Source organism: Trachypithecus francoisi, unplaced genomic scaffold (genome assembly GCF_009764315.1).
Source record: "Trachypithecus francoisi isolate TF-2019V2 unplaced genomic scaffold, Tfra_2.0 Lachesis_group3, whole genome shotgun sequence".
Lineage (NCBI taxonomy): Eukaryota > Metazoa > Chordata > Mammalia > Primates > Cercopithecidae > Trachypithecus > Trachypithecus francoisi.
Genome location: NW_022681468.1, coordinates 112,619,255 through 112,633,818, shown reverse-complemented (window position 1 = coordinate 112,633,818; position 14,564 = coordinate 112,619,255). Strand labels below are relative to the sequence as shown.

Sequence of the window (14,564 nt, the reverse complement as noted above, 5' to 3'; positions counted from 1 at the left end):
CGGCTAGTTTTTTGTAATTTTTTTTTAGTAGAGACGGGGTTTCACCATGTTAGCCAGGATGGTCTCAATCTCCTGACCTCGTGATCCATCCGTCTCGGCCTCCCAAAGTGCTGGGATTACAGGCTTGAGCCACCGCGCCCGGCCCAAGTACAGCTTTTTAAATAGGCTTTGAGATTGAGTACCTACCATGACTCTAACTACATTAAGAGTCGTATGAGTTTCAAAGTATTAAGCCACCTTAATGCAACATATTGAATTATGACATATGAAATTTACTTTAATAAACATCAATTACCAAGTGTGACAGTTGTGGACTATTGAATTTAGATAAGAAAAGACAGAACAAATTTAGAAGGTTGGTAAAATTCTCAAACACTGAAAAAGATTATGCTCGTATATATTAACTTAATATATATAAAAACATTCAAAGCAGATATTTTACCTTTTGTTTAAATTGATATTGCACAAAAAAAAATAAGGCCCGGTACAGTGGCTGATGCCTGTAACCCCAGCACTTTGGGAGGCTGAGTTTGAGACCAGGAGGCCAGGTGTTTGAGACCAATGTAGCCAACATGGTGAAACACCATCTCTACTAAAAATACAAAAAATTAGCTGGGGATGGTGGTGTATGCCTGTAGTCCCAGCCACTCAGGAGACTGAGGCATGAGAATGAGAATTGCTTGAACCTGGGAGACGGAGGTTGCAGTGAGCTGAGATCGTACCACTGCACTCCAGCCTGGGTGACAGAGCGAGACTCTGCCTCAAAAGAAAAAGAAAAAAAGAAAAATAACACTAACCTGAAGAACAGTCTGTGTAGTACGTATTTAAAAAGCAACAAAAATAAATTAAAGGTGTGTTCTTGTGCTTGTACTGAAATAGATGCATGTGCTAACTTTGTCCTTAGTAGCAGGAACCCTTGGGAAAGTCACAGTTCCCCAAGTCCCAGTTAATTCTTCTTTTTTTTTTTTGGAAACAGGGTCTCATTTTTGTCACCCAGGCTGAAGTTGCAGTGGTGTGATCATAGCTCACTGTAACCTTGAACTCCTGGGTTCAAGAGATTACTCTGCCTCGGCCTCCTGAGTAGCTGGGACTACAGGCGCATGCTACTGCACCCAGCTCATTTTTTTTGTTTATGTTTTGTTTTTTTTCTGTAGAGATGGGGTCTTGCTTTGTTGTCCAGGCTGGTCTCGAATTCCTGGCCTCAACTGATCCTCCTGCCTTGGCCTCCCAAAGTGCTGGGATTACAGGCATGAGCCACCATGCCCATCCTGAAGCACCTACTTAATCTGGTTTAAAACCCAGATTTGTCAGTAAAGTTAGCTTCAGTAAGTAATCCTCCTCTTGAACCACCTTCTTTAACTGTTCAGGAATTACTACTGGAATAGTTACTTGGCTGAACAGATTATCTTACAAATTTTATGTTATGCAGACTTTGCCTCTTTTTAAAGTTTTAGAAATTTCTAAATTGCTCAAAATTTAATGTCTTTTGTATTTTCATTATCTCTTGTCTTAACATATCTTCAAGAAATTTTACCATGGTACTTAAAAGTATGTTTTCCTGAATCTGGTCTTCCATCTAAATGTTCTGAGGGTGGATGGTACACAAATATCTATCCTATTAAAAATATATCCCATCCAAAAGGCTGCCTGCATGGTTTCTGGGAAGGAGAAGCAATAATTGAGTTCTTTTTGTGCATACAAATGACATTTTAAAATTCTAGCAGACAAGTATAAAAGTGTGTTATCTCAAAACCACAGCTGGTGAAGGACTATCATACGGCAAATTGTTTGGCTTCTTCTGATAGACGTTTCTCATTCAAAACCCATTTACAGGCCGCATGACCAGCTACTATTATGTGACCCTTATTCTCAAAACTCCCATCTGTCACAACATAGCAATCATGGCCAGAGTACTAAAATCTAGCTAATGACGAACACCCTTTCATGGTCTAACAATCTGTTAGGTGAACTGTCATCATAGAAGGAAACTCAAGGCTCATGAAATTATTTAAATCATCCAATATACAATCACAACTCTCAGAGACAGAATGGCCCACAAAAATTTTTTCACCCATCAGACTGGGGGAAAAATGTTAAAATGTATACTACCAAGTGTTGGCAATTAAGGAATAGGTATCAAATTTTTTAAACCACATAGCATTTGACTCAGTGATTTCACTTCTAGAACTCTAACGTAAATAAATTCCAGCCGGGCCGGGCGCGGTGGCTCAAGCCTGTAATCCCAGCACTTTGGGAGGCCGAGATGGGCGGATCACGAGGTCAGGAGATCGAGACCATCCTGGCTAACACGGTGAAACCCCGTCTCTACTAAAAATACAAAAACTAGCCGGGCGAGGTGGCGGGCGCCTGTAGTCCCAGCTACTCGGGAGGCTGAGGCAGGAGAATGGCGTAAACCCGGGAGGCGGAGCTTGCAGTGAGCTGAGATCCGGCCACTGCACTCCAGTCCGGGCGACAGAGCGAGACTCCGCTTCAAAAAAAAAAGAAAAAAAAAAAAAAATTCCAGCCGATGTGTACACAGATACACCCATGAGCATGTTTTCTTGCAGCAAAGTATATAAATGCAAAAAACTGGAAACAAGTTAACTGTCCTTAGCTAAATATGGAATCTTATGCAGCCATAAAAAAGAGAGAAACATTTTGAGCCAAAGTCATACTTTTTTTTTTTTTTCTTTTGAGATGGTGTTGTTCTGTCACCCTGGAGCACAGGCTAGAGTGCAGCAGTGTGATCTCAGCTTATTGCAGCCTCAACCTTCTGGGCTCAAGCAATTCTCCCACCTTAGCCTCCCAAGCAGCTGGGACCACAGGCATGCACCTCCATACTCAGCTAATTTATTTATTTATTTATTTTTCTTTTTTTTTTTTTTTTTTTTTTTTTTTTTTGTAGAGATGAGGTCTCACTGTATTGCCCAGGTTGGTCTAGAACTCCTGGGCTCAGACGATCCTCCCAAAGTGCTGGGATTACAGGCGTCAGCCACCGCACCCTGCCCAAGTCATACTCTCAAATAAAAGCTACTAGTCACAAAACAATTCATGCCATATTATTCCATTTTAGAAGTAAAAAATATATAGCTGTATATGTACTGTAATTTAAAAATCCACAGAAGGAGGCCTAAAACAATGTACAATTCTTAACAGCTATACTCCTAAAGAGCGGAGGGTGAGTTGGGAATAAGAAAGCAGGACTTTGACACCTTGCTCTGCACACTGCTGTACTACATGCATTCTTCCTAATAAGGATGTATTTGTGTATAACTTATTTCACAATTTTTAAAAGTAAAAATAGGCTAAGCACAGGGGCTCATGTCTGTAATCCTAGCACTTTGGGAGGTTGAAATGAGAGGATGACTTGAGGCCAGGAGTTTAACACCAGCCCGAACAACATAGGGAGACTACATTTATACAAAAAATTTAAAAATTAGCCAGGCATGGTGGCATGTACCTGTAGTCCTAGCTACTCAGAAGGCTAGGATAGGAGGATCGTTTGAGCCCACAAGCTGGAGGGTATGTTGAGCTACAATCGTGCCACTGCACTCCAGTCTGGGCAACAGAGCGAGGCTGAGGCAGGCAGATCACGTGAGGTCAGACCACCCTGTTCAACACGGCAAAATCCTGTCTCTACTAAACACACAAAAATTAGCCAGGTATAGTGGCACACACCCATAATCCCAGCTACGGGAGGCTGAGGCAGGAGAATGGCTTGAATCCAGGAGATGGAGGTTGCAGTGAGCTGAGATCATGCTGCTGCACTCCAGCCTGGGCGACAAAGTAAGACACCAACTCAAAAAAAAAAAAAAAAAAAAAGTAAAAATAAAGACTAAAAATGACACCTTATTAAGAATGGAATAAAAGAAAAGAGAGCTAAGATAACACTCACGGCCACAGAGAGCAAGAAAAATCCACGACAAATTCCTTTTCTTAGGCTCCCATTACACTCCTCCCCCCATTTTTAACTTTATGTAGACCGCTACCCATCTGGTAACACACTCATTCTTCAGACACATCACAATGCACATGATCAGATTACAGCTTTCTTTACCTTAAGGATGTCTTCAACCACCACACAGCCCTTTCCAAATTCCCCATGTAGATAAAATTTGGCTTTTCTAGATATCCATCAGCCACCCAAATAAACCATCTCTTAAAATGGGCTACTAATACAAATGACTCTTGTTCGTTTGCTCACTCGCTCTCTCTCACATGCAAGCAGAATTCATCATTACTTTTAAATGCAGAAAATTTTAAAATAATAGCCTAATTAGAGTTTTCTCCACAACTTAATTTGAAAACCTGGAAATGGTAGTTTTTTAATAGAAAATTTTGACAAAATCTTGAAAGAATAAATTTTAGCAAAACGACCACATCAATTCAGATAAATCAGATTGGCTATATAAACAGTCTGTTGCGCACTTTCAGCACAATGAAATCTAACCCCTTCAAGCAGTGACATCAGATTCCACATTCTCAACCTTCTCACCTTTCCGAAGGCAGATGCTCCAGCACAGATGTGTGTGTAATTGAACTGCTTCTGAGTTGCCAAAATCAATGGTGTCAGTTCCTCTAAGAATTAAACACATTTGATAAAAAATATTTTGGAATACTTTCATAATCATATATTCAAGCACAATTTACACATGACATTTTTTTCCACTGGAAAACCTCACCTGGAAGTAGGCCTCTGTACGCATCATGCTGAGCCACCAGAACTTTTGCTATGCCTGCTACTTTACAGAGATCTTGTGCCACCTGTGATTAAAAAATAAGTTCCTAATTATCCATCTATCAGAAATATACAAATAAAGCCATCACTATAAATATCAATAGATCATAAAATCTTAATGGCCAACTGTAAAAATTATTCTTATTAGCAAAAGGGCCAGTTAAGAATTAAAATATATTCTGGCTCAAGCCTGTAAACCCAGCACTTTGAGAGGCTAAGGCAGGCGGATCACTGGAGTCAGGAGCTTGAGACCAGCCTGGCCAACATGGTGAAACCTCATCTCTACTAAAAATACAAAAATTAGCTAGGCATGGTGGCGGGTGCCTGTAATCCCAGCTACTTGGTTGACTGAGGCAAGAGAATCACTTGAACCCAGGAGGCGGAGGTTACAGTGAGCCAAGATCACACCACTTTACTCCAGACTGGCCAAAAGAGTGAAACTCCGTCTCAAACAAACAAAACAAAAAAAAAGAATTAAAATATTAAGGGCCAGGTGCGGTGGCTCAAGCCTGTAATCCCAGCACTTTGGGAGGCCGAGACGGGCGGATCACGAGGTCAGGAGATCGAGACCACCCTGGCTAATACGGTGAAACCCCGTCTCTACTAAAAAATACAAAAAGCTAGCCAGGTGAGGTGGCGGGCACCTGTAGTCCCAGCTACTCGGGAGGCTGAGGCAGGAGAATGGCGTAAACCCGGGAGGCGGAGCTTGCAGTGAGCTGAGATCCGGCCACTGCACTCCAGCCTGGGCGACAGAGCGAGACTCCGTCTCAAAAAAAAAAAAAAATTAAAATACATTCCTTAACAAAGAAAATCTAATGCCAATAGATCTTACTACTGACTGACCTTACACTGTCCAACTACCAAGCATTTCAACAAAAATTCCTGCCTTGAAAAAGAAAAGTGCTAATTGACAAACCTAAATCAACATGGCTCCTTATTCAAATTTAGTTATAAATTGTGCTTTTTACTTTTGGTTCAATCCAAGTGTAAGTTCAATATCCTGGAAATGGTGAAAATGAAGTTCTCTCAGTAACAGCGCATTGTCAACCTCTGAGTTCCTGCCCACATACACATATTTATCTACGACAAAGAAAAATATTTCCTATTTTAATTCTTCATTTTTCCTGTTTGGAATCAGAATGGGGTTCTGAGAAAGCTTTGTGATCATTCAGATTTTCTATATTCAGAAGGCAATTAGATTTCCCCTTTTTAAGTTATCTTTATTAAATCTTGGCTGGTTTCCACTTTAGCTAAGTCATATCAGTCACACTATCGTCTTCTGTCCCCTTGTTTACCTCCAAACTGATTCATTGATTCACTGATGAGTAGGATTAAAAGGCTGTGCCTTCTGCTACCCTCATATGAACTGTCAGCTTGCAACAATATTCACTGAAGAAAGGACGCACTGCAAAAATACCTCTGCTAAACCAAGTGTTCACTGGCATACCATTTTGTACTACAGAGGCCCTTTATTATGGATGCAGCAGAATTTAGCTTCTCAAACTTTAAGAGAATTCCCAATTAAGAAACTCAGTTAATTGCAATGTAGCTGCATAGCAGCATGGGATAGAAAATGGGGCAGCATTTTCCCATTGAAACTCTCTTGTTTTTACTGGCAAAAACTGCTGGCATTATACAGAAGAATAACTTGCTGTTTATGACAAATAGCTGAATAAAATGCTATAAAGCTGAACTCTATTAATGATCTCTTCATACAGGTACTGGTTGTTTTCTTTAAAATTAGAACATGACAGGTTAGGATTGTAACTGAGTACAGAAGATGATTTCTATTTTGATTCTTCTCAAAGTAGTATAAAGTATCAAAGTATTTTTACAGTAACATTACAATAATTATTTTAAATCACAGCAAAACAAACAACAAATCACAAATTCCTACATATCCAAAAACAGGGAAACCAAAAAGATGGCTTAGCCATCATATACTGTGGCTAATATATACATACAAATAGATAGCTTAGCCATCACACATCACACATTGTGGCTGTATCAACTATGTAAGATTCTATAGTTGTTAGCAGGAATTGGGTAAAGAAACCCACATAACTAAACATAAACCCACCATAATATGTTCTTTTAAGATATCAATTTCACGTAAAAAATTAGAAGCAACACCAGCAGTATGAACTTGCATTCTCACATGCTCTGAATTATTGTTATTTTTAATACATTTTTTGAGACAGTCTCACTTTGTCACCCAGGCTGGAGTGCAGTGGTACAATCTCTGCTTATTGCAACCTCTGCCACCCAGGTTCAAGTGGTTCTCGTGCCTCAGCCTTCCAAGTAGCTGGGACTACAGGCACGCACCACCACACCTGCTAATTTTCATATTTTTAGTAGAGACAGGGTTTCACCATGTTGCCCAGGCTGGTCTCAAACACCTGACCTCAAGTGATCCACCCACCTCAGCCTCCCAAAGTCCTGAGAGTACAGGCATAAGCCACCATGCCGGGCCAGCATCATTTATTTAATAAAACACAAAATCCTCAAAACATACTCCCTTCAGATTTATTCCTCTGTGAAGTTTAAGCCCCCAACTACACGCTCAGCAACTCCTGTACCATGTGAGAGGGAACTGGTGGCTCAAGCTATGTAAGCTTAATTGAAGCACTCATCTACATTGCAGCTCAGTGGCACAGACCCTGCAAATCATATCCTAGCACCTTTCTAGAGGGTTAGTGTCCCAAGCTGTTATCATCTGATTTCAACAATAACAACAACAACAACAACAACAACAAAAACAACAACAACAACAAAAACCAAGAACATCTTTTAGTACCAGCTAGAGTTTGGAAAGAATAGTACTTAACATTCAAATTCTTCTACCAATTAAAAATTAACATCCATAATACATTGTCCAGATTTACCACTTTCAGGAATTAGAAGCAATTAGCAAGTATATTCATCAACACAAAAAAGAGATCAGCTATTAACCTCTAAGGGGACTCAAATATTATCATTCTACTTGGTACCTGATGGCACATGATGGTGCCAGTGGAACTAAATCAAGTATTCTACCTCATTTCAAAAGATAAAATACTTAGTGAGGAAATCTTTTAGTTCCTTTTTCACACATAGTAACGGCTGTGACACTGGCCATTTAATGAGGATTAGAGACCAGTTTGGGTTACAGTCCTCAACATAATTCTCTGTTGTCATCTTTTCCTGTCTCTTGATGGAGATTATATTTGCTATGGCTGACCTTAAAAATTTCTCACCTTGTCACATTTCGTTCCAGCTACTAAGCAGGACACTTCACCTCCAAGGCGTGTGGCTGCAGTAATAGTATTTAAAGTAATGGGTGCTAGGGAATCATTTGCATGCTCAGCTATTACCAGGGTACTCTGAAATCGTAGCAATGAGGCCTAAAAAGAGAAAAAAGGAAAAAAAAAAAGGTAAAGAATGTTATCACAGGTGTTTTTTTACTCTAATTGTTAAGCATGTAAGCTTTAAAGAAAACTATTCTGTACACAATATTGTTCTATAAATTTATTTATAAAATACTTGTTCAATATCGAAAATCTAGCTATTTGTGTCTACTACTGTACTACTAATATTATTTTTTTCTTTTCTTTTTTTTTTTGAGACGGAGTCGCTCTGTCGCCCAGGCTGGAGTGCAGTGGATCGATGATGGCTCACTGCAAGCTCCGCCTCCCAGGTTCATGTCATTTTCCTGCTTCAGCCTCCCAAGTAGCTGGGACTACAGGCGCCCACCAACACATCAGCTAATTTTGTTTTTGTACTTTCAGTAGAAACAGGGTTTCACTGTGTTAGCCAGGATGGTCTCCATCTCCTGACCTCGTGATCCACCTGCCTCAGCCTCCCAAAGTGCTGGAATTACAGGCGTAAGCCATCGCACATGGCCTACTAACATTCTTATCTAATAAAAATAAAACGCAAATTAGCCTTCTATTGTTAGGAAAAACGTTTAATTACTTCAAAACAACTTTCCCACTAATCTACATCTGATAAGAAACTACTATATAAATAAATGTAAATTTCTTAGACAGAACATATTAACTACCTAACTAGGAACTGGTCAAGTTCTACTACCAATTATATTCGGTTACATACATACTGTACTCCTACAGTACAGGAGTACAGTATAATCAGAAATAATAGCTTTGAAATCAGTCACAAAAGTTGATCCCTATCGCTTCAGTCAAAATGCATTCAGTACCAAAATAATTGATAATGGAAATGTGTTTTTAAAATATGACACTAAATAGCAATTTTGCCAGGTTTTGACTGTTCAAATATGCTTCTGGATTCAAAAAAGGAAGCTTGCAGACAGTATACTGGAACCAACCAATATCCAGCCCTATCTAATGCAGATGATCAAGAAACCACCAATCACTCATGGTCATGTGAAATAATTTCTTTTTTTTTTTTTTTTTTTTTTTTTTGAGGCGGAGTCTCGCTCTGTTGCCCGGACTGGAGTGCAGTGGCCGGATCTCAGCTCACTGCAAGCTCCGCCTCCCGGGTTTACGCCATTCTCCTGCCTCAGCCTCCCGAGTAGCTGGGACTACAGGCGCCCGCCATCTCGCCCGGCTAGTTTTTGTATTTTTAGTAGAGACGGGGTTTCACCGTGTTAGCCAGGATGGTCTCGATCTCCTGACCTCGTGATCCGCCCGTCTCGGCCTCCCAAGAAATAATTTCAAACACAAGGAACACAGAGATGAACAAGAATGGTCCCTGTGCTCAAATATTTCACAGGAAATTAGACTTGCTCACATACAATTATAAAATAGAACAATTTTTCAAATAATGAAGAGATCCAAAATGTTGAAGGCTACAGATCATGAAGCAGAGTCAAGTGGGGAAGAAAGGAAGGAAGTTCAGGTGTTCCTATCATGTGAAAAGATGAGGAATGGCACCATAGGCATGAGGAAAAAATAAAATACTGGAACTATTCTTGTGGAAAATGGCAAAGAAAAGTGAGAAAAAGAGGAACTGTGGATCAAATGGCGTGGCTGTGTGGCTTAACTCAGCAATAACCTTAAGCTCTGGAGTTGGAGTGAAGAAAGCATAGCATGAAATTTACCCAGAGTTGGAAACTTAAAAGGAGGGTATGAATTGAAGGGAAGTCAGGACAATTCCTGGAATGAAATGAAAGTTCTTAGAAAGCAAATACCGGCCGGGCGCGGTGGCTCAAGCCTGTAATCCCAGCACTTTGGGAGGCCGAGACGGGTGGATCACGAGGTCAGGAGATCGAGACCATCCTGGCTAACACGGTGAAACCCCGTCTCTACTAAAAAATACAAAAAACTAGCCGGGCGAGGTGGCAGGCGCCTGTAGTCCCAGCTACCTGGGAGGCAGAGGCAGGAGAATGGCGTAAACCCGGGAGGCGGAGCTTGCAGTGAGATGAGATCCGGCCACTGCACTCCAGCCTGGGCGACAGAGCGAGACTCTGTCTCAAAAAAAAAGAAAGTAAATACCATATCTGTTTGTATTTTGCATCCCCAGAATCAAATACAATATTTCTTTTCCAATGAATATCTGCAGAATTAATTATATGGTACCTTTTCTATTTTCACTGGAAGAGCACCATATTTTGGAAAGGATTTTGTAATTAAGACCCAAAGTAAGTTATTACTTTGGGTAATAAATAAATAATTAAATAATTAAATAAAATTAATTTAAAATAAAAAATAATAAATTTAAATTAATATTTAAATCACATTTCACAAGAATTGCCAGTAACAAGCTATTTATTACCAATATATATCCAACATCATATTTTTTATTATGTTTCACACATCATTTGCTATAAAAATTGAGATTTCCATCACCATTTGAAGAATAAATCTAAGATTTGGTGGCAGAAGGCCCACACTTGCTGTAAATTATAGTTCTATCATAAGATAAATTAAGTAGTTATCCTAAGGAACTATCAAGCTTTTAGAACTTCCAACTGGAGATTATATACTTTTTAAAAGATTTATCAAAATTAGATTTATAAGCATAAACAACAAAAGAATATATTTAAGAACCCACTCACTCAGTCCATCTATCTGATCAATTTTTACTAAGCATTATATACATCATAAACGTACTCTATTTTACTGACTCCTTTATAATTTTTAAAATATTAAACTTCCTTCTAATTCAATGTTTTACATTCCATTTCTCAGATACCACCTAGAGAGAAGCTATAGCCTCTAGGCATGGTTATGTGGCTAATTCAGCAATAACGGTTGTGTGGAACTAGAGCAGAAGAAATTGGCCAGAACCTTTAAAATGTTATTCTACAATCTAAAGCCCATCTGCAAATTTAGGAGGATGAATCAGATTAGAGTTTTTTTTTTTTTTTTTTTTGAGAGATTCTCGCTCTGTTGCCCAGGCCAGAGTGCAGTGGCGTGCTCTTGACTCACTGCAACCTCTCCCTCCAGCGTTCGAGCGTTTCTCCTGCTTCAGCCTGCCAGGTAGCTGGGATTACAGGCATGCACTATGACACCCAGCTAATTTTTGCATTTTTAGTAGAGAGTGGGGTTTCACCGTGTTGGCCAGGCTGGCCTTGAACTCCTGACCTCAAATGATCTGCCTGCCTCAACCTCCCAAAGTCCAGGGATTACAGATTGAGCCACCGCGCCCAGCCAAGGTTAGAGATTTTTCAAACTGCATCTATATAAGGTTCTAGGAAGCCATCTCAGGAGCCACCACATGGGATAAGGTAGGGACTAGACATCTACAGCTGCTAGAATGACCCCCTACCCAACTTTGCTTTAACCAGATTAACCAAACTAACATTGATGGAGCACTGTACTAAGCAGTTTTATACATAGTATCTTATTTAAAATTCCTACAAAGTCTATGATGGAGGTACTAGTATTACTCCAACTTCACAGATGAGGAAACTGGAGCTTAGCAGCTACACAGGTAGGAAGCAGAGTCAGGTTATTCTAAGTCCAGGTAGTCTGACTCCAGAGTTTGAGTTCCTAATTACCAGCACACATCAAATCACCACCATTTTTAGCTGTTTTATACATGGGTCATTCCTGTAAGATTTCACTTGGCAAACATTCTCGTGCTTAAAAAAGAAAAAAATAGCATTGTCAGAAAGAAAAATATGATCTCAAAAGACCTCTTTTCCTACTCTAAAAATTCTATAACTCTAAAATCCTATTTTAAGTAGAAGAGTAGTATAGAATATGACTAAAGAGTAAAAAAAAAAAAAAAGCATGTCCAGTATTGAAAAGGTTTTAAAGGGAACAAATTTTCATTTTATTATTTTATAACCCATTGCCTCTCTACACTTTAGGATCGATCCTCTTTTAACAATAGTTATGAGAGGAAAAGGAGCCAAATTCTTAAAACATTTAAAGATAACTATTGAAATACTTAATGAGGTAATTGCCTCAAAAGGAATCTCAACCTCTTCAAACACTGCTATTTAAATAAAAATTAACTATGCAGGCCCATGCCACCCATAAATTCTTAGCCACCAGCCTCACCTGCGCTCTCAAAACTGCCTAGCAATGCTACCACAACTTCCTTGTTGGCACTCTCACCCTCCACAGCAATGATTTTAAATATCCTCTCCTGATGTTTCTCTTCTTTTTCTTTTTCTTTTTTAGAAACAAGGTCTCCCTCTGTCACCCAGTCTTGAGTACAGTGGCACAATCATAGCTCTCTACAGCTTCAGACTCCCAGGCTCAAGCGTTCCTCCCATTTCAGCCTCCCAAGTCACTGGGACCACAGGTACATGCCACCATGTCCAGTCAATTATTTATTTTTTATAGAGACAGGGTCTTGCTATGTTGCCCGGGCTGGTCTTGAACTCCTTGGCTCAAACGATCCTCCCACCTTGGCCTCCCAAAGTGCTGGGATTACAGGCATGAGCCACCATGCCTGCCTCCTGATGTTTCTTAAACAGTCAACACATTCTGCCCCCAAATCTTAGAAGGCAGCCTCACTTCCTACTTCACAATGACAGCTGAAGCCATCAGGGTGGACCTGATTTCCTTTCCTGATACTCAACATAGAAATTCCTGTCCTTGCCCTATCACAATGGAAGCCACTGTGGATCCTTTCTCCTGGGTCTAATCTCTTCATCTGGGATCTAGATTCCACTCTCTCGCATCTACTCAGAGACTTTCTGTAATCTGCACTTCCCAGTCATGTCTCCAGCTTCTCCCTTTACCCTGGTTCCTTCTCATCAACACTTAAACATGATTGAGCCTCTCCCCATTCACAACAATCCTGCTAAAAAGCCACAACCCCACATTCCACTCTAACTTCTCTAATTCCTCATTCTCGTTCACTCCTCAATTACTTGCATCTGGTTTCTGCCCTCACCCAAATTACCAACAAATTCTTTTCAGGCTTCACCTTACTTGTTCTCTCAGCAATGTTTGAAGTTACTGACTACTCCCTTCTGCCTTCCATGGCTTAACTTCACCCCTATATAAGAATGGCTCAAATATTTTATATATATAAATCTCAAATGGGGTTCAAATCTCAGGATTTCCTAAGTGCTAGACTTATAATAAGGTTACATCTGTATATCTAAGTGCTTAACTTGCCTGTCTCATCACTTTCCATCTCAGCAAATTTAAACCTTAACTCATGTTTTCCCCCTGTTCCTCCAGCCCCTATACCGCTACTTCTCCAGACTTCAAGCTGCCCAAACCGTGATCAGAGAATCATCTCTGGGTTTTCTCTCAACCTTACATCTAACCAACCACTCAAGTCATAACAATTCTTCCTTTTAAAGAGAGCTACTCATAAATCCATTCACTTCTCTCCATCGTCAATGCCAATATTCTGGTGCAGGCCATTATCCTTCTCCTCTATTATCCCACAGTCTCCCACCCCAGCTTTTCTAACCTACAATTCTGCTTCCTACCAATCCATTTCTCCCAGTGATCTTTCCATGACACAAATCTAACATGTTATTCTCCCCCGCTTAAAACACGACTGTTGCTTCCTGCCTCCTCTGGATATGGTAAACTAGACTCCTTAGGTTGGTTTACCATGTGTTTATTTTATGGCCTGATCTACCTCCCTAACCATATATCCCTCACTCCATTTATTACTAATTTTCAGATACTTGAACTTGCCCTGCTCTCTCAGACTTCCAGTCTTCCCACACATTGCTCCCTCTGCCTAGTGGACCTCTTTCCCTGTTACCCTACTAAATTCCAATTAATCATTCTTAGGTTTTCTGCTGGAAGGTCAATTCCTCCAAAAAGCATTAGTACAGTTGCAGTGGTAAAGGGTACAGGCTCTGAAGCCAGCCACGTTGCCCAGGTTTGAATCCCACGTCCACCATAACTTCTCAGTACCTCAGTTCTCTGACTGTAAAATGGAGATGATGATAATATTAATATCTCATAGAGTTGTTGTGAGGGTAAAATTAATAAATGTAAAGCTCTTGGAATGATGCCTGGAACATATTAAATCTTCAATAAATGTTAGCTACACTTAAAAGCTTTCTTTGGACCATCTCGGACTAGTTAGCTTTGCTAGCACCAACATGGTACCCTGTAATTGCCTTTATTACAGCACTTATCACACCTGATTATATTCACCTGATTGTCTTGTCGTCCCCCTTTGATACTGAGTACAGGAGTAACGTCTGATATATATTTTTTTTCTTTTTGAGGCAGAGTCTGGGTCTGTCGCCCAGGCTGGAGTGCAGTGGCACGATCTGGGCTCACTGCAAGCTCTGCCTCCCAGGTTCACGCCATTCTCCTGCCTCAGCCTCCCGAGAAGCTGGGATTACAAGCGCCCGCCACCATGCCCGGCTAATTTTTTTGTATTTTTAGTAGAGACGGGGTTTCATCATGTTAGCCAGGATGGTCTC

General features: G+C 40.2%; 1 protein-coding gene across 2 annotated transcripts in view; it reads right to left on the bottom strand.

The window, feature by feature from the left end:
* The window catches only part of ETFA (electron transfer flavoprotein subunit alpha), a 105,899-nt gene that overhangs the window by 80,562 nt on the left and 10,773 nt on the right, over positions 1 to 14,564 (bottom strand). The window contains exons 2-4 of one of the 2 annotated variants that reach the window (XM_033189319.1): positions 7,975 to 8,121; positions 4,683 to 4,764; positions 4,496 to 4,578 (exon numbers count right to left, since the gene is read on the bottom strand). In XM_033189319.1, the coding sequence (XP_033045210.1) occupies positions 4,496 to 4,578; positions 4,683 to 4,764; positions 7,975 to 8,121 (312 nt within the window). The remainder of the gene's footprint in view (positions 1 to 4,495; positions 4,579 to 4,682; positions 4,765 to 7,974; positions 8,122 to 14,564) is intronic. The other variant, XM_033189320.1, reaches the window with a different exon arrangement.